The 20,179-nt window shown below is 39.3% G+C and overlaps 1 protein-coding gene across 1 annotated transcript in view; it reads left to right on the plus strand.

Annotated features, from left to right (window-relative positions):
- Positions 1–875: 875 nt before the first annotated feature.
- LOC111473152 (glycine-rich cell wall structural protein 1.0-like) overlaps positions 876–20,179 on the plus strand; it is a gene marked incomplete at its 5' end in the record, with an annotated part of 32,704 nt that continues 13,400 nt past the window's right edge. The window contains one exon of the mRNA XM_023118705.1: positions 876–932. Within this exon, the coding sequence (XP_022974473.1) occupies positions 876–932 (57 nt within the window). The remainder of the gene's footprint in view (positions 933–20,179) is intronic.

The raw sequence follows: 20,179 nt of genomic DNA on the forward strand, positions 1-20,179 counted from the left end.
TTATTGAGTGAGGTAAAGCTACTAATTCATTTACTTACTCTACCTTCACTGTAAAAGAAGAAGCAAAGATTAATGGAGAGTGAACTCCTTTTCCTATTTATTCTTGTTCGAGGCTGAACTCCTCGCCCCGGTTCCTTGTCTCACTGCTTGCTTCGCTCCTCTCGCTTCTTTCACAAGGTAAAGGAATTCCATTGCCTCGTCTTCTCCCTTTTCTTTCTGATATTCCCTTAGCTACTGAATTGACTCTACTGTCACCTTATCCATTATCCTGACTTTCCCGGGATTTGAGGCTGAATTCTACTTCTTAAACAAAGACTCAAGAGTTTACGAACTGAACTACTGATACTGAACTCACCTCTATTCCCCTATAGATTCTTGATCCGGAACTCTCTATAATTAAAGACTCAACAAGAATTAGAGTTGGAAGTCTTTGAAGGTAGAGTAAATTCATTAGCTGCTTTCCAGTTCAATCCGGAACAGGAAGGAAAGAGATGAAAGAAAGACAAGCTTAATGAGACTCAACTCCTTATGAATTAGCAGCTTTACATACAAGAGAAGATAATTGATTGAAGAAGAAAATAAAACATTCATTCTCCGGAACAGTAAGCAAGGGCCGAAAGATTCCTTCTCCTTTACAGTTCAGGCAATGGGTGAAACCGACAGGTGAATGGAGAGTGAATTCATTAGCAGCTTGACAGGAGAGCTCCTGCTGCCCCTCTATTACTAGATGTTCTTGTGAGTTATTCTTTCACTCTTTCACTCGGTCTCTTTTCTTTCCTCTCCCTTCTTTCAAAGAAAGACTGTACGGATAGTCGGTTAAGGTTCAGTCTTTCAAAGCTGCTACTGCTAATTAATTGAATATCCCTTCCTTATAGGTTCAATCGGGTTCAGGTTCTTCTTCAAATAGCTTGACTTTACCTCCTTCCGGTCAGGTGAGGGAATAGAATAAGAGAGGGGCAGGTGAAAGATTTGTTAAGGTTGAGTCTGTCTTTGTTTACTTACTTACTTACTGTGAATAAATAATAGGGGAATCGGCCTGTGTTTACCTTACCTCGTTCAATCCATTAATCTTTATTCTTCACGAAAAGAAGGAGCGAAGCGGTGAGACCGTAAAGTAACATGCTTTAACCTATTTATTACTGAGTGCAAAGAATAGAATAGAAGAGAGTATCAGGTTCAGCCGCAGCATTCTCTTACATCCCTTTGTTTACTGTCGAGTAAAAGAGTGAAGTCAAGAATCATCCTACAGGAGGAATAGGAATAGGAAGTCTTAGTACAGTAGTTAGTTAGAAGAGAAAGAGAAGTTAGTTCACTCTCAGTCATAAGGAGTTCAGGATTGAAAGCAAAGAGAATATCAAACAACAAGAACGGAGAAAGAAGTAGTGAAACCAACCCTTCCCCTTCAGTCGGCGAGTAAAGTCAATTAATTAGCTGCTTTACCAGAGATAGAGAGTACAAGAGTGAAGTTCAGTCAATCAAAGGGTGTCAGTTTCTTAGGCTTGACTTCCTGCCGAAGGATCATTAAAGGTGAGTGAAAGGGAATACTATCTATTTACAGAGTGGTTGAGTGAATGAAAGAAGGTTCCTTCAGTAGTGATTCAGTTCAGGTCAGGGGAATACTATCTATTTACAGATTACAGAGTGTTGGAGAAGTCATTCAGTTAAGGGGAAGAAAGAAGAATCAGGGTTTCTTTCTCTCTCTTGTTTCTTGACTTCCGAGAATTACCGAGTTACATCGGATTTAGTAGTTCAGGAACGAACCGATCCTCCTCTTTTCCTTGAGTCTTTACAGTAGAGTAAAAGAAAGAGTGAATGAAAGAACAACTGACGGGACTAATAGAGTCAATCAAAGAAAGGGGAACCGTTAAGAAGGAATGAATCGTAAAGAAGCCAGCAAGCTGTTTAGAGTGAGTTAGAGCCGAAGGGCTGCGAAGGAGAGGTTATTCATTCCGTTATTGAGTGTTTACTGTTCCGGAATAGGTACAGCAGCAAAGCAACTCGAGAGTAGAGGTTCCTCCCGCCCGTGAAGGATAACGAATCTTTAGTCAGTCTTTCTTTACAGGAGAAGAGTCAATTAGTTAGTTAAAGAAGAAGAGTTCAACACCTATTCTGTATTACCAAAAGAAAGAGTTAAAGAAAAGGAGTGAGTTAAGCCTCGTTTACTACAGTTCTATCAGGGAGATCGAGTAAATGAATAGAATATCCTTGATTACCTTACCTTGTTTACTTTGTTGAATGAATCAGAGCACATGGAACCATCTCTTTCTGTCAAGAAAAGGTTTAAGAGGTTGAGGAAGGACTAGTCAAAGAAAGCTAAAGCTAGCTCGGCAAAGGAAGGTCATATCTATCTATCTATCCGTGAAGGAGTGAAGTTCGTAAACAAGAATGAATCTTGAGGATTTACTCTACCTTCAATCAAACAAAGACTGTATAGGTTCAGTTACGGTTCCAGAGTGAATTTACTTACTCTACTGTAAAGCAGCAACTAATTTAATTAATCTTTAGTTGTCACAGTCCTTGATTAATAAGCAGAAAGAGAAGAGAAGGTGAAGGAAGTAGTTGTTCATGAGTTTACAGTGACAGAAGAAATAGGCAGAGAGGAGTGATGGATCATTCTTCAATCGTTAGTTAGTCTTTCTTTCAATCAATAGTATAAGGTCGGGGAAGAGAAAGAATGCTTTATATTCTTCAATTGTGAAAGAAAGTAATATCGGTTCAGGTTCAGTAGCCAAGAGTGTCGGTTCAGTAGCCAAGGGTGTCGGTTCAGTCTTTGGTTACAGTGAAAGAAGAATGAAAGAAGAAATAGGTGAAGGAGAAAGAATAACTCACAATCACAATAACAGATGGTAATACTGTCAAAGAAAAGGAGAAAGAAGAAATAGGGGCAGGAAGAAGACGAGTTGGAGAGGCTCCGGAGCTCAGCTGCTTTACCGAGTTCCATCAAACAAAGACCCATTCTATTTACTACCTCTTACCTAGTTCAAGAAGTAATAATAGTCCCGCCAGGCAATGGAGAATTGAAGCCGCTTTACTGAGTGAAAGGAAAGAAGAAATAGGAAAAGAAAGGGGAAGAAGTGAAAGAAGGAGAGAATATGCGAGTGAAAGAACTGACTTAAACTTAGTCCTTGCTTTACCGAGTCAAAGAATAGTTAATAGTTCCACCCCAGTTCAATCTGGTTCAGGAAAGAACAGAGAAGCAATGAGACCGATAGGTTCAGGGGCAGGGGCGAAGCCACTTTACCGAGTTGTATCGGTTCAGGAGTTCAATCCAATCTGGTGCAGGAGTTTACAGTGAAAGAAGAAATAGAATAGGTGAAAGAAGGGAGAATGCATCTTGAGTCTTGACTTTCTACTCTTTTTCTTTCATTTTCTTCTTCTTCAGCTACCTAACTAAACTAAATGATTCGAATGCTTCTCCTTTACAGTCTCGGCGAGCTACTTACTCCCTCTTCTCGTAATAACCCCCCAATAAGTCAAAGAAAGAGAACTCCAAAGAAGGTCAGGTAATATCGTAGAGTCAAAGAAAGGCAAAGGTATAGGTCAGGTAATATCATAGAGTCAAAGAAAGGGGAAGGTTTGCGGTTCAGTCTTTCCTTTCAGTTTCAGGAGAAAGAGCCAAACACCTATTTACCTTGCGTTTGAAGGTGAGTTCAGTAGTTCAGGATAATTCATAAGGAGGTAATCCAAGCCTAGTTACCGAGTGTTTGAAGGTTCAGGATCAGATCAAGAATGATTCCTTCTTACAGAAGAGTAAAAGAGTGAAAGAAGAAGAATACAGTTTACCTCAATAAATAAGGGAAGGTCATATCGGTTCCGGGGAAGGTTCAGTCGCTTCTCTTTCTTTCCTTCCTGCCTGCCAGTTCCTTCTTAATTACCTAAAAAATGATCTTTTACAGTCATATAGGATAGAATTTCTTTTCTTTCAGCAGCTTTACCGAGGAAAAAAGCTCTTTTAATGTTTTACCCCTATGTTGGATAGAATTTCTTTGCTTTCCTATGCAGCTGTTAGGGAAAAACCTCTGACGAGGTTTTACAGTTATATGGGGATAGAATTTATTAGCTTGAAGCTGAAGCTGTTAGGGAAAAACCTATTACGAGGTTTTACAGTCATATAGGATAGAATTAATTAATTAATGGTCTTTACTGGAAAAAGAGTGAAATCTGGTTCATCAGTAATAGTCCTGTTCTGTTCTGTCTAATTCTTCTTGAGTTGAGTCTTTCCTTCCTTAATGAAAGAGTAAAATCAGGGAGAGTCATTAGCTACTTAACCTATTTACCTTGTGAAAGAATAAATACGAAAAGAAAAGGAGCTTGACCTCGTTAAAGAATCAAAAGGGAGAGTACATTAGCGGCTTTCCTTTCCCTTGTTTACAGTAAAAGAATAACTCTCACAATCACTTCCTTAACGAAACGAACAATAACGGAACAAGGAGTTCCATCTGGTGAAGGTACAGTTCAGGGAGAGTCACAATTCAATCCTCAGCTTACCTGCTTGACCTCGGTAAAGAAGAAATAGGTTCAGGGGCAGTAGTTCAAAGGAAGGAGTAAGGAGTCTTTCTTACAGGCAGGAGAGGAGTGAAAGAAGGTTCAGGGTTTCGGGTTCTTCTTCTTCTCATTTACCTTGTGTTTTAAGGAAAAGGTGAAGGGAGACTACAAGAGTGAAATCCGCTGAAGGAGAAAGAACCAAACAAACACTTATTACCTTGTGTTTGAGTTCAAGAAAAGGTTTAAGGTTCAATCAGAGTTTACAGTTAAAGAAGAAATAGGTTTCGGCTCTCATTCTTCTTTCGTCTTAGTTTACCGTTCAACAAGAAGGAAAAAGATAGATAATGAATCTTGTCTTGCTTTCGTTGAGTCTTAGTTTACTGTTCCTTCAATCAAAGAGCTACTGCCTATTTACTTACCTTGTTCAATCTGGTAAATGAGAGAAGAGAAGGATTGAATATGCTTTACCTTGTTCAATCAGGTCAGGGAATAAATAGAGGAAAAGGGTTTCGCTTGAGTAAGTTGTGAGAGGAGCTACCTTGTTTACAGTCTTTGAAGGTGAAGGAGAAAGAAAGAACCAAAGAAACACCGACCTCTATAAGTTCGCAGTAAGGATACCGAAAGATGCTTTAACCTATTTACCTCGGTTACTGTTCAATCAGGGAATAAAAGAAAGCTAGCTCGGCAAGGGAAGGGAATAGTTCAACCCGAGTTCCAACAGGGAGCGAAGGAAGCTGTGAGACCCATATATATAGGCGAATGAGCGAAGCAGCTTTACCTCGTTCAAATAGAATAGTCCAGGGTTTCGGTTTCGTCTTGACTTCCTGTTCACAATCACTTCCTGAGAATAAGGAACAATAACAGATGGTAATGTAATAGAGTCAAAGAAAAGGAGAAAGAATCCATAGGTTCCCCGCCCGGAGCTTGACCTTCTCTTAGAGTTCCATCCGTCTCACACTCAGTCTTGTTTCGTCTTAGTTTACAGTTCCAGAAGAAATAGGTTCAAGAGGGTGAATGAGTTTACCGAGTCTTCTAAAGACTAAATAGGGACAAGTTCAGGAGTTCTGTCTCATGTTCATCTGGAGTTCAGTCTTTCCTTCCGAATTACCTCAGTTCAGTCTCATTGTTCAATCAGTCTTGTTTCTTCTTCTTTGACAGGGGAGAGTCAATTCATTAGCTGCTTTACCTCCGAGTAAAAGAATGAAATCCTTTGATGATATTCCCTGAACCTTATTCATTCGACTGAAAGTCAAGACTCAACTCCCTATCCTTACTGTGTTTGAATAAAGGTAGACGAAACTCAAGACAAAGACTCCTACTTCGTTCACTCTTTTTCCTGTAAAGACCATTTCTTATTAAATCCTATCCTCTGTCTATTTTGAGGGCTATTTTCCCTGATTTCTGGAGGTAAAGGTCTCACAGCTTCTTCCCTTTCCGATTCGTCATCCGATTCCTTCTTTCAAAGACTGTAAACTCTTTCTCACTCCTTCCCCTGAACTCAATCACTTGAGCAATTCCATTGCCTCTTTATTCTTTCACTCGGTAAAGCATATTCAGTATCAGTAGCTCTTTTCTTGAACGAACTGTAAACACTCAACTCAAGCAAGAATTCGACTTAACTACTTCCCCGTCACCTCTCCAACTTGGTCTCGCACTTCCATTGCCTGAACCGGAACAAAAGAGAGTCAATTCATGAGCTGCTTGACAGGAGAGCTGCTGAGCTCCGTACCGAACTTCACTCCCGAACTATTCTTTCACGGTAAACTACTGAACCTATTGATTGATTCTTGATCCTTCACTGGCAGTCAAGACGAAACCTCAAGCCTATCCCTTTACAGAATGAGAATGAAAGATGAATGAGACTTTCCAGTCGAGTAAATGAATGACGGAACCGGAACTGTAAACACTCAACTCTTTATGAATGAAAGTGAACTGGAAGTCAAGACTCAAGAGAAAACCTTCCCTCTTCATTCTCCTTCCCCTGCCTGAACCTCTCTCGGTAAAGTGGCTTGGCTTCGCCCCCGAACCTGATGTCCCTTCCCTTCCCTATTTATTCCTTCAAAGACAAGGTGGTAAAGCTGCTAATGAATTTACTCGACTGTAAAGACTCTCGATCGATGAATGAGACTGAACCGGACCCTTCTCTCTGTCTTCTCCTTTCGTTCTGTTCTATGGATTCTTTCTCCTGTCTGTCTGACGGAGCCTTTTCTCTTTCCTTCGCTCGGTAAATGTGTGTTTGTTTGGTTCTTTCTCCTGAGCCTCCTCCTTTGTTTGGGGACTGATGGAACTCCTTTCTTTTCCTATTTTCCTATGGATTCTCTTTCTCTTCTCCTTATTAATGAGACAGATGGAACTCGGGTTTCACTATTCAAACACGACCAGTAACCAAGGGCAAGCCGAAACAGGCAAGAATGAGAGTGAGCTCCTTCCTTTTCCTATTTATTCACTGTAACCTCCTGGCTTGGCTGTCCGTACTATTACTTCTGACCCTGATGTGGAACGAACTCCTTTTCTTCCCTTCCTATTTATTCACTGTAACCAGACTCACCTCCTTATGAATGAGACGGAACTGACTGACTATTCAATCCTGTAACTCAATCACCTTCTTTCTTTCGCCTATTGATTCTTTAACTGTAAACTAAGACTCAACAAGAATGAGACGGATGGCACTCTGTTACTCTCCTGCCTGTAAACAAGGTCAAGCGGAAAGCAAGATTCATTCATTCTCTTTAACTCCTCTCCCTATTCTATGGGTCTCCCGGCTGAGATTCCCTTATTTTATTGGTCTCACAAGCACTAAGTTTCAGTCAGTTCTTTGCGCGGATAAAGAAGATGATCGTAACCCTATTCATTCAGTCAGTAAGTCAAAAAGGTCAGTGGTTGGTTGCCTGCCACGAGAGCTCATGACCCTCTCCCCCTCGGGTTGGAATCTTTTCTTTGCTTTTCTTTCCTCTTGCTTCTTTCACTCGGTAAAGCATGAATTGACTTTCCCTGAACCTCTACCTATTTAGTCAGGAACAGTAAACAAAGACTCAAGAAAGATTAATGATACTGCCGGAACCTTTTCCTATCCTTTAGGTCTGTCTCTTCTTATTCCTTTTGCTTTGATTTTCTTCTTCTTGCGCTGGGGTTGCCCTATTCTTTCCTTGGGTAAATGGGTGGGTTCATTCAGTAGCTAATGAATTTCCTCTCCTGTCTGTAAAGCCTCTCGCTCGATTCATGCTAGTTTAGGAACTGACCTCATTCACCTCGTCACCATTAATGATCCTTCACTCCTTTCCCTTTGCTTCGCTCCCCTTATTGGTCTTACAAGCACTAAGAAAAAGTGAGTTCGTTCTTTCTTTCTTTGCGCGGATAAAGAAGATGATAGTAACCCTGCATTGTACTGATTTCACTCTACAGCAATTTCACCTTTCGGGGATGTAAAGAGGTGTTTGTTTCTTTGGTTCTTTCTCCGATTCCTCTTCTGTCTTTCACTGGGTAAACTCATTCACCTGTCGGTTGAACAATCCCATTGCCTGAACTACTGAAGGAACCAGGACGGGCTATTCTTCTTTCACTCTTTTACGCTTTCTCCTGCCTGTAAGAAAGATTAATGAGACAGCCGGAACTAATTAACCTCTATTCCTGTCAGTGATTGTTCCTTATTCTTGAACAGTAAAGAAGGGAAACTGGAGAGGAGAGTCATTCAATCCTGAACTACTGATGAACGAACCTTTGACTATCCGAGTTTACAGTGAAAGAAGAAATGAATTAGCTGCACTCTGTTTTGAAAGACTCAACTCTCGGTAATCGGCAACTAGTAGTCTTTCTCCTGAGAACCGGAACCTGACGAGTAGGGAATGAAAAAGGAAGAATCAGTCCTTTACGGTACAGTAAATGAAAGAGATAGTGAAACCAGACCCTTTACATTAGAGTCAATTCCTTGCAGCGACTGAACAGGAAGGCAAGAAAGAAAGGAGATGAAAGATTAATGAGACACTCTGAACCTGAACCTATTTATTCAAAGACTGTAACCAAGGGAAAGCCGAAACGAAAGATGAATGAGACTCGGAGGTAAAAGAAAAGAAGCAAGCTCCCGCCTGAACCGATATTCCCTGAGCAGCTGAGCTCCTACACCAGTATTACCTGAACCAGAACCTTTATCAATCTCCTTCACCTTTACAGAATTAATTGAAAGAAGAAGAGAATGAAAGACGGATTTGCTCATGAACCTGCGCCCCTGCCCCGATATTACCTGAACCTGACCCTCTCTTTCTCCTGCTACTGAACCGTAACCTGGCTTCTCTCCTGAACTTGTCCCTGATTTCACTCTAGTACTCTCCTGTAAGAAAGATTCATTCTTGATCTTCTCCTTATGAATCAAGTCAAGACTCAACAAGAATTATCCTTGCACTCCGGAACAGGAACAAAGAAAGAAGGGAGGAAGTGTTTCAAGGAAAGACGAAAGATTCATTCTTGATCTTCTCCTGAACCAGATAGATTTCACTCTTTCACTCGGGTTTCACTATTGGCCGGTCTCTTCTCGAATCTTTTCTGTCCTCTCCCTATTTATTCACTGTAACTGGGAATCTTAGCTCTGTCTCTGATCTTTCTCCTTAATGAGAGTGAACTCCTAATCCTATGGATTCTTTAACGAGGTAAAGAAGTCGCTCTTTGCTTTGCTTTCAAGACTCCTTATTAATTATCCTCAACCGTAAACCTTTTCTTGAACGGAACTGTAAACACTCCTTATTCATTCGTTCTCTTCTCTTTGCTTTCCTCTCGCTGATGGATCTTCTCCTTTACGGTTTCATTGCTTCGTTCCTCTTTCTGTATTCAACCACAAGGGAACTAGGTAAGCTGGCTGATCAGCTCATTCACTTTTTCCTATCCTTCTTTCTGGTCTCGAATCTGTTCTGTTTGCTCCTTCCCCTTATACTCTTTTATTTATTTATTCTTTTCCTGATTAAAGATGCATTCTCAATCACCTTTACAGTCGAGAAAATGAAAGAAAAACGAACTCCCAGCGAAAGAGAGAGACTATTTACTCTTTTTTAAAGCTGCTGAGCTCCTACACCTATTTCTTCTTTCACTGTTTCCTCGGTAAGTAAAGCAATTCGATTGCCTGAACCTATTCTATTGGTCTCACTCCTATACCTATTTCTTCTTTCTCCTTGAACTGATTGAGGTAGGTAATAGGTGTTTGCATCTTCCTTCCGTCCGTCCTGTCCTGTACTTTACTTAGTGTCTCTTCTCTTTGCTTTCCTTTGATTCAGCTGTAAAGACTGAACAAACAAATGAAAGACAAAGATCAAGTCAAGACTGAAAGAGTAGTCTTACCGCTTCTCTCCTTCACCTTCTGGAACAAGTAAAGACTGAACCGAAACCCTTTTCTTTTTTGACTCTCCTGTAAGGCAAAGAAGCAAGAATGATCCTTCCTTCACCTTCAAAGACTTCATTCAAACTAAGACTCCACGCGAAAGAGGAATTCTACTGAAGAGGACATATGGCCGGTCTCTCATCTGTTCTTTCCTGTCCTTTACAGTCTCCCTCTACTCCTATTAATGATCCTTGACTCCTGAGCCTATATTATTCTTTCACCACTAGGTAAACTGAGGATTGAATTGCCTCTTTTGTCCTCTATTTTATGTCTCACCGCTTCGTTCCTCCTCTCCCCCTTCCCTTGGTCGAGCCGCTTCGCTCATTCGTTTTTATTCTGTCTCACAGCTTCGCTTATTCGCTTTATTCTGTCTCCCTGCTTCGCTCCTTATTCTTTCAAACACTTGCTCGCTCGGTAAAAATAGGTTAAAGCTTGCATCTTCTGTCCTTTACTTTAGGGTCGAGTGGCTTCCTTCGCTCCCCTTCACTACTGAAACTGATTTATCTCCTCTTCTCGTCTTGTGGCTTTGCTCCTTATTACTATTTCTTCTTTCTCTTTCTCTTTTCTCTTTCCTGAGAGAGAACCTGAAACTGAAAGTCAAGACTCTTTCCTTATGCATTCTCCTGCTGAACCTTGGTCGGCTTCTTTCTCTTCTCCTTTATCTATTTATTCCACCTCGTAAAGAAGTCAAGACGAAACACGGACTCCTCTCACAAGCGAAAGCCGAAAAAAGCATATTCTTTCTCCTTATGAATTAATTATCCTTCACTCTTCAAGGGAACTAGGTAAGCTGGATGATCTGCTCCTTCCCCTATCCTTTCTTTACCTTTCTTGGTTTTGGTAGCTAAGCGCTAAGAAGCTATTGGCTATATGCTAACCCCGAATCCCCATAGTTTGCTGGCTTCAAGCATGTCGCTCAACTTTTGAAGTCAAAGGTCCCGCGGAGCTGCTTCAGGGCAAAAAAACCTTCCCTAAGCCACAGCAAGCAATCAACTACACATGATCAACGGACTTATCCACCGCGGAGGGAGTCGTCAAGACTGACTCACAAGAAGAGATGGTGTGGTAGTCAGATGTCTGACTTGGCTGAGGCAGACAAGATCATGTACAACATTCATGACAGATGGTGAGGCAACGAACAAGCTGGCCTAAGATGAGACACAAAGACAGGGGAATTCTTGCTCAGACAAAGCCACTTTTTTCTTGAACCTTACGTGAGCTACCGATCATAACTTCCTTATTCAAATTTCGAAGCGAGTGTTCAAACTTAACCATTGAAGACTAGCCCTTTCAACCTGTGGTTTGGATGGAAAAAGTATACAACAGATACATTCATCGATTCTTACTAGCCCATTCCCTTCCCCTTTGTGCTTCTTCATTTGAAGTCGCGTTCTTACTAGCTTTGTCAGTACCTTGAGTTGATCTACCAAGGCTTCGTTCTTTCATTCCTTTACCGAGCTACGGATCCAGGAGCTTCACGCGCTACTATTTGCTATAATAGCTATAACAAGGAACAAGCTAAAACGCTGACCTTTGAGACTGAACTTCGATGCCCTCGCCTGACCCCCCTTCTCTTCACGAATAAAGCAAGCTCTCAGTCTCCACTCGGATTAGCGGCATTGTCGTTCTTATCTTAAGTTTAAGTAGAGGTTTTCTAAGATTGGGAACATAACTTATACGCTTCAGCGGAGGAAGCAGATATGCCACCAACGAGGCAGAAATATCTATTCTAGTATGTATGTATATTCTATAATATTGCTAAAGTCAAGAAGTTACCGTGCAGGGGCGGAATAGACAAATTAGCTTTCAAAAGGGCTTACCTCGCCCGATACCACACCTTTTTTTTCACTGTGTGAGTGCTTTCCCCTTTTTGATATCCTCTTTATCTGCTTTTATGGTCGATCTTTCTTGTCCCAACCATTCTTCTTAGTCTTAGTTCCGATCACAATAAGAAAGGAGAGAATTGATAACAAAGTTTGAATCTTGTTGATTCCTAGGCCTAGTGCTTCTTCCTCTATGCCGCCTATTGCTACTAGTGGGGTAGGGTTAACCTGCAATATGGAACCACATAGTCCCAGCCGTGCCTGAAAGAAAAAGAAGAAGATGGAAAGATGTCTTTCTCACAGCGTGGAAAATTACATCAACCTTGATTTCACTAAGGATGTCGGACCGAAGACATCACATCTTGTGTTTTCCCCTTTGGACACTTCCACGAATTCCTTCTATAAGTTGGTTTCCAGCCGATCAAGAATCTATCTTTATTTAGATATTTAGAAAGCTGAATGAATATGGATAGATGCCCACATCAAGAACTTGCCACAGAGATTCTCCTCGCTAACCTAGCCTGATTCTAGAACTTCTCAACCCATAACCACTAATAAACCGAAGATAATCAGGTTTGAAGAAGTCAAGCCATTCTACCGACAGGAAAGGTTGGGGTATGCTCGACCGAAGGAAAAGAAATGAGGTCTCGTGATTTGTCTCAGGCGGACAGACTGCCCGAGCTAAAGAAAGAGTAGATTCTCCGAAAGACCTATTCTACATCCGGGACGAGAAGTACTAATGCCGAAGACTGCACAGACACATTAGGCTTCCTTTCTGTTCTAGATTGGATGACTCAATCCCCCTTGTCCACTTCTTAGAATGATTTCCCTATCTAAGCCTTCAACTACCGTACCTGTGACTTTTTGAGTTTTCGGATAGACCCCTGTGATAGAGTGATATATTAGATTCGCACTAATGAGTCAGTAAGAATACAAGACCTCTTCCCCAACCCAACTCACGTAACTCAAGTCATCCTTTCTCTTCTCTTTATAGCATATCCCAATCCCGTCGCTTTATCCCTGCCCTTTTCTTTCTACAGGAGAGGGTAGCCCCTCGGTAAAGGTTTTCTCACAAATGCTAATTAGGTTAGCTCCTTTTTAGGAATGGGAAACAACTCTTTTCCTTCTTCCAAGCAAGCCTTTTTACATGCCTTATCCGCCACAAAGACTACTTCTTCCTTGCCCTAACCCCAGCACTTGACCTATCGGCTTTCACACTTTCTTTCTCATTGGCTAGCTTGACTTTGAGGTGAGGTACTTCTATTTGTCTTCCTGCCTTGGCAAAGACCCCTTCCTCCTGGCCTGATGACTTGAAAACATAGCAACAGGAGAGAAGGTTTCTTCATAATCCACCCCCTCTCTTTGGGTATAACTCTTTGCTACAAGTTGAGCTTTAAAGGTCTGTACCTTATTAGTTTGGTCTCGTTTCCTCTAATGGATCAATTTGCAACCCATAGGTTGTACCCCATCTGGTTGATCTACAAGTTCCCAGAATGACTGAATTGATGTACATAGAATCCATTTCAAGATTCATGCCTTTCATCCACTGATCTATATCTTTATCATTCATTGTCTGTTCATAGGTCAATGAATCCTCAATGCCATCATCGGGTATGATGACTTCAGTTTCTGCCAAACCCAAGTAATGATCGGGTTGAGTTATAACCCTCCCACTACGTCGAGGTATTCTCAACTCTTAAGAAGAATGTGATTGACCAGAAGTGTCAGCTTGATCAAAAACTCTTGTTGTTTTATCAGTAACTTCTTTAAAAATCTCACTTAATACTAGTTTGTTGCGAGATTGATGATTTCTTACGTGGTCTTCCTCTAAGAATGAAGCGTTTGTTGATACAAACACTCTATTTTCTTGAGGGTCATAAAACAAACCACCTTCCGTCTCTTTGAGGTATCCTACGAATAGACATAATTTTGAACGACTTTCTAATTTCTTGGGGTTTTGCAACAACACATGTGTTGGACATTCCCAAATCCTGGAGTGACGTAAACTACCTTTACGCCCTTTCCATAACTCATAAGGTGTTTCTGAAACACTCTTAAAAGGAAACATGTTCAAAATGTATGTAGCAGTCTCCACTGCATATCCCCAAAACGGATCAGGTAATTGCGCGAAACTCATCATGGACCGAACCATGTCTAACAGAGTTTTATTTCTCCTTTGTGATACACCATTTTGTTGAGGCATACCAAGGGCTGAGAGTTGAGACCTTATTCCATGTTCTATCATATAGTCCTGAAATCTTAAGTCCATATACTCTCCACCTCGATCTGATCGAAGTGTTTTAATAGTTTTACCTAATAGATTCTCAACCTCAGTCTTATACTGTCTGAATTTTTCAAAAGCTTCGGACTTGTGATGCATTAGGTAAAGATAGCCTTACCTTGAATAATCATCAATAAAACTGATGAAATAATCATACCCTCCTCGTGCTTTGACATTCATTGGACCACAAAGATCTGTATGCACGAGTTTTAAGGTTCTTTAGCTCTATAACCTTTTTCGGAAAACGGTCGTTTAGTCATTTTACCCTCAAGGCAAGACTCACATGGAGGTAAAGAGTTGTCTTCTAACTCATTTAGAAGTCCTCTTTTAACCAATCTCTCAATCCTATTGAGATTAATGAGGCCTAGTCTTAAGTGCCAAAGATAGGTATTAGAAGAAATCTTTTATCGTTTATTTTGAGTTTCAGCTGTTTTAAAAAACACCTCGGTATTTAAAATAGCTTTTGTTTCGCTCGGTTTTAACATATATAAGTTGTTTTCTAGTTTTGCAGAACAAATATGAATATCTCTTTTGCAAATGAACACTTCATTGATTTCAAAAGATACTTTATACCATTGTTCTAATAAACAAGAGATAGATATTAGATTTTTTTTCATTCCAGGAACAAAAAGTACATTATCTAATATAATGAATCTATCTCCAAAATACAATTTTAAATTTTCTACCGATCTTGCTGAGACAACCTCTCCTGTTCCAACCCTGAGTGTTATCTCGCCGTCCGCAAGCATTCTCTAGGAGCTAGTTTCCTGGAAAAAAGAAGAAATATGATTAGTGGCCCCTGAATCTAGTGCCCAAGTTGAGTTATCATACTCTACTAAACATATTTCTACAACGAGTAAATCATATTTACTTTGTTGTGTCTTTTCTGCTTTCTTCTCTACAAGGTATTTTGGGCAATTTCTCCTCCAGTGCTCATTTTCGTTGCAATGGAAACATTTTCCTTTATCTGCTTTTTGAACCTTGTGTTTGCGGTTAGTAGAAATCTTATTTTTCCCTTTACCCTTCTTCTGCATCAAAACACTTTTAGAAGTTGAAGGTCCAGACTTATTTTTGGAGGACGATCCTCGTAGTAATTTCTTAGAGATAGCAACATTTGCTTCTCCTTTTTGTCCCTTGTTCGTTAAGAGGGACTAATAAGTCTATAGCTCATTGAGAAGAGCAGTCAAGTTATATTCTATCTTGTTCATTATCACATTTGTGCGGGACTGGCTTGTCTCTTCTCATCAATGACAACTTCATTTTCTTCTGCCACATTGAAATGGACCATCATGTCCAGGACATGTTCTCTAACAGAGGTCCCTTCCTTCATACGGCAGTTGTAAATGTATTTTATGACGTCATGTCTAAGGGAGAAGGACGGTTGTCCAAACATCCCTTTCAGAGATTCCATAATCTCTTTAGTAGTACCCATGACATCGTGTTTCTTAGCCAAAACATCAGATATGCTAGCTAAAATGTACACTCAGGCTTTGTCATTTGCCTTTGTCCATCTGTCATATGCATCCCGAACTGTTCGGTTTGCATTTCACCTGGGGTTTGAAGGAAATTTCTCAGTTAAAAAAAACCTTAAATCATAAATTACAAGTATTGTGTTTAGGTTCTATTTTCAAGTTGCGTAATTGTCGCCGTTTAATTTCTCAGAAGCGAGTAATTGTACTATTGAGTTTGTCATGCTGTGATATAAAGAAAATTATATTATTGATTTGACTTAATCGTGTTTAATCCAATCAGGTTTAGCAAATGTAATAATTGTACCCAAAAATTATTAATTTGCAACGATACTTTAGTGAGTTAGAGCAACTGTTACCGAGGGGCAGTCAATCACTCCTTCACTAAACCAAGACATTCTTGACTGAAACACTAATCCCAGAATAACTTTTGTTCCTATTGTGTTTTAGTTATCGCTATTTTGGTAAAAAAATATACTAACTCTTAGTAATTCTTCGTAAGTGTGACCCGCCATTTTCAGACCTCAGAGATCGGTCCCAACAATGCTATCGAATGAAAAAGCCAAAGTTGGGAATGGACCTAAGAAATCCTATCCATTTCTGGAGTTTGCGTTGTTTCGACTCCCATGTTACGACCCTCCGAATGGGTAGTTGCTCTAGGACAACATGCAGGCGAAACATGGGAATCTCACGGTGCAACCTAGTGGTGGAGACCATAAGACGTGTTGATATACTTCCTTCTCCCACTTACTATAAATACTTTCTCTATTCACCTTGTTATTAATTAACTCATGCAAATACCTTCCGAATGAAGGACGTTCCCAGGGCAACACGAGGCCGAGCATGAATCTCACGGTGTGAATTTTTTAGAGAGGGTAAAAAGAAAACGATGTATCTCATATTCCTTTTTCCTCCCACTAAGTATTTTAGACGGTTGGGTATACTCATTACTTACGTATATTCTGGCTAATTAAATATAACTTAAGCCTAGGTGATTTTTCTAAAACTTACATCACTCAAGCATGCTCATAAAACTAGGCTAACTAAGCTCAAGTATTTGTCCGATCTCCAAGTAGTAAGTGTTCCGTAAACCGTCAACTTAAGTACCTCCAGCCTTAGACAAGCTTGTGCCAGGTGAGCTTTCTTGTAACCGCAATTTTACAAGACATCGGCCTATTTTAACTATTAAAATTGATCGTGCTTGGTTCTTAACCCTAAGTGAGCATGCACTTATCTTTATTATAGATTTTAACGTCTATCTCATTTTATGACGTTGAAAATAACCTATAACATCCATCTAACATGCTTTATATAACAATTATATAATCATCCATTCCATGCAATAATATAACAATTTATATCTATCACTCATGGAACCCTAAACATGCATACTATACATTATAACACTTATAACATACTTGGAATGCATGAAACATGCTTAGCCTACGGTGAGATTTTAAATCTATATGACATACTTTATGCATATACATTTTCTATTTAATTAAAACATACATTAATAATGCATAATTAATTAAACACACTAAAGTGGATTGGTTTTGGCATTTTAAAGCGAGCAATTAACTAAATTATTACATCAATAATTAAAAATAACTTGAATCGCTCCCGAGGATCACGAACTGGGCGAACCAACCCTTAAAAACGTTGAACCGGACCCCAACGGCAGAAAAAACACCCGATCCTCCTCTTCCAACTTCTTCTTCGGTTCAACTTGCTATCTCTTCCATTTTTGATCAATTACAATCTAAAATGGACTTTAATGACTCCATAAAAATTATAGACCTTTCTTCACTCATTAAAGCCCACACACATTAGGCTTGTTACAATAATTGTATGAAATGGAAGCATAAACAAAAAAAAAAAAATATCAAAACCAAAAACATCCACTTTAACCACAAAATTAAATTCATGAAATAGTACCCACCATGCTCAAATTAATGCAAATAAAGTGCCTAAAACTTGCTTTGATACCAATTGATGGAGTTAATATAACACATGCGGAAGCAATTTGGATCTTAGGCACTCTTAGAACATCAATTATAGTAAGTAACTAGCATGTTCATAAGTATTAAAACTCAAGGTGTTTAAGTACTAACCTTTTGTAGTTTAAATTCTTTTTTCCCCACGAACCGGTTTCGAACCACCACTAGCGTCTTCTCCACTATTCTCAAGCCTTAGAATAGAATTGTGGAATCCGGTGAGTGACTAAACTTGGGAGGGATTTAGTATATATGAAGAGAGTGTGAGTTTTTCTCAAGGTTTTTCCAAGGGAGACCTTCCATGTACCTTGATCACTCTATTTATAAAGTTATGTTTGCATGTTCATGCAAATTTGAGACCACCAAATTTTGACACTCAAAATTCCACTCAAATGTTTGGGATTATGTGCCAAGCATGCATGCTTGAGTTAACCAAATTTTGACACCTCAAAATTCCACTAATTCAAAAATGGATTTTTCCATTAAATGAAGTCAACATTTTGACTTTCTTCATTTTAATTCAATAATTAATTTGAATAATTAATTTCAAATTAAAATAATATTAAATGATTAATTAAACAATTTAATTAGTATTTAACATTAAATAAAATGTCAATCCCAATAAATACCGAAACATTTTGATTATGAATCCCTATTTGTAATTAAATTATTTAAATCTTATTTAAATATCTCCGATTCTCTCTTTTTGTTTAATTCATAATTAAAACAAAAATGCGGTTAAATATATCGTATATATGTAGCGCATATTCCCTAATTTGAATTCGAACTCACTCGTCACACTATTCTATAGTTTAGTCCAATATGAGCTAACAGAGGGACCTAATGGACCTACAGATCATGGGCTCCAAAGATCCGAGATTAACTGGCTAAACTCATTAACCTTGTTAACCTACATTTGTCAACTACTAGGACACTCCACTATAGCCTTGTAGTTGCACTCCCCTCATTATAGATATATTTCTGTCCATTTGATATAACCACGATTAGTAAGTCGATCATTCACAGGTTGTTCGTAACTAGAGATTGGTCAATTTACCATTTTATCCCTAAAGTTACTTCTTGTTCCTTAAGTCTCACTAATCCTCTAATGAACAATTGGTTTGTGGTCCAACCACCAAACCGAATCCCTCTCGGGCAAATGAGAGGGTGGGGCCCCTTGTTCAAGACTTGGAGTAAGTACTTAAGGGAACAACCTCTCTACTATCCCTAAAAGCGGGTAGGAGTGAATTCCATCTTACACCCTATGTCCCCAGCTATTCACCCAGTCTTTCCCTTGAAATGGAAGGCTCATTGAGTCGGCGAACTCGAGCCACTCTCACCCATAAAAATCTAAGGATAATTCCAAATAAACAGGAGTTCATAGTTAACTCAGGATAATGATCGAGCTACCTAGGTCATCGAATGAAAAAATCAGTCTCAACAGTAAACGACATTATAAAGTGAGAGTGATTTTCTTCATGGTTCTATCTTATGCAATACTCATTGCATAGGACGCCCCCACTCACATGTCTCCACATGTACAATTTAGTGATCACATTGTTTATATCATATATAAAAGTGGGCCACATTTATAGTGCCCCTAGGATACGGTACTCAGCCTTATCCATGTACTATAGGTTATTTTGACTATATACTTGAACTTGATCCACTCTTATGTCTTTACATATAGTTCAAGTAATCATAATATATCCAGAGTATTCTTAGTTTATTGGATTTAGATTAATGATCAAAAAATTCACTTTATTTAATAACGATCTTTACTGAATAAACATCAATAATAACTTCATTGAAAATAGAATATGTTTTTGTTTACAAACTATGAGTTTTAGGATATAAAACCCAGCAGGGAGGTGTTAGAGAGCTGCACTGTCACAGAGGGTTGTCGTTCCAGAGTGTCAGTCCGTTGTCGGTCTTTTAGAGTCTTTTGTATTTCATTTTTATTTGTAATTCCTTTTGTAATAATTTGAAACAAAACTTTCTCTCTCTTTTGTTTTAATTAAATGGTATTTTTATCTTTTACCTTACTTTTCTTTCCTTTTACTTTCTTTTTGTTTATTTGTAATTCCCGATTTTTAATCTGATTTAAGTCTAACTTTATTTAGGACCTATCAGCGAACTTTCAAGAGTTTTGGAGCTCTTAATTAGCCAAAAAAATAAGCTTCGAAGGGCACGATTCATTCCCGTAAGTAACCACACGAACGAATTTATGAAGTAATACTTGTAGGGTACGCTTGGTTTTGCATGCATGCTAGAGAAAATTGTCCCTAGGTGGCTAGATCTAAAGATTCTCTGTACTTATAATGTTCAATTTATATCCGTTGGACTTGCAGCCTTTATGAGATTTAGTACTCGATGTTTGTATGCTTGCTGGACTATCTTTCTACTGCTTTTATCTGTTCATACTATGTGGGTGAACTGGAGGATTTGTGTATATGCGCTCTGGGTGTTGATGGATGATATTTCTCTGTTGAGCTTGTATGGTTGTATGTGTTGTTAATCATACATAAACTTATGTTGAATGATTGTGTGAACTTAAGATATGATTGATAAGTTGTAGTGTTGAGATATGCCTAGGGTGAACTCTTGTAGGGATTGAGTTGAGTTTAGTTAGGGGACCCTTCTGATGTGACAGTCTATGGTGTCGTGAGCGATACTTAGAGGGAGAGACCCTTTAACCCTGGGCTGTTATGGACTTGGAAGTATTGATTGATTGATTCCGGAAGCCAAGGCCCCTAACTAAA

Source organism: Cucurbita maxima, unplaced genomic scaffold (genome assembly GCF_002738345.1).
Source record: "Cucurbita maxima cultivar Rimu unplaced genomic scaffold, Cmax_1.0 Cma_Scf00106, whole genome shotgun sequence".
Classification (NCBI taxonomy): domain Eukaryota; kingdom Viridiplantae; phylum Streptophyta; class Magnoliopsida; order Cucurbitales; family Cucurbitaceae; genus Cucurbita; species Cucurbita maxima.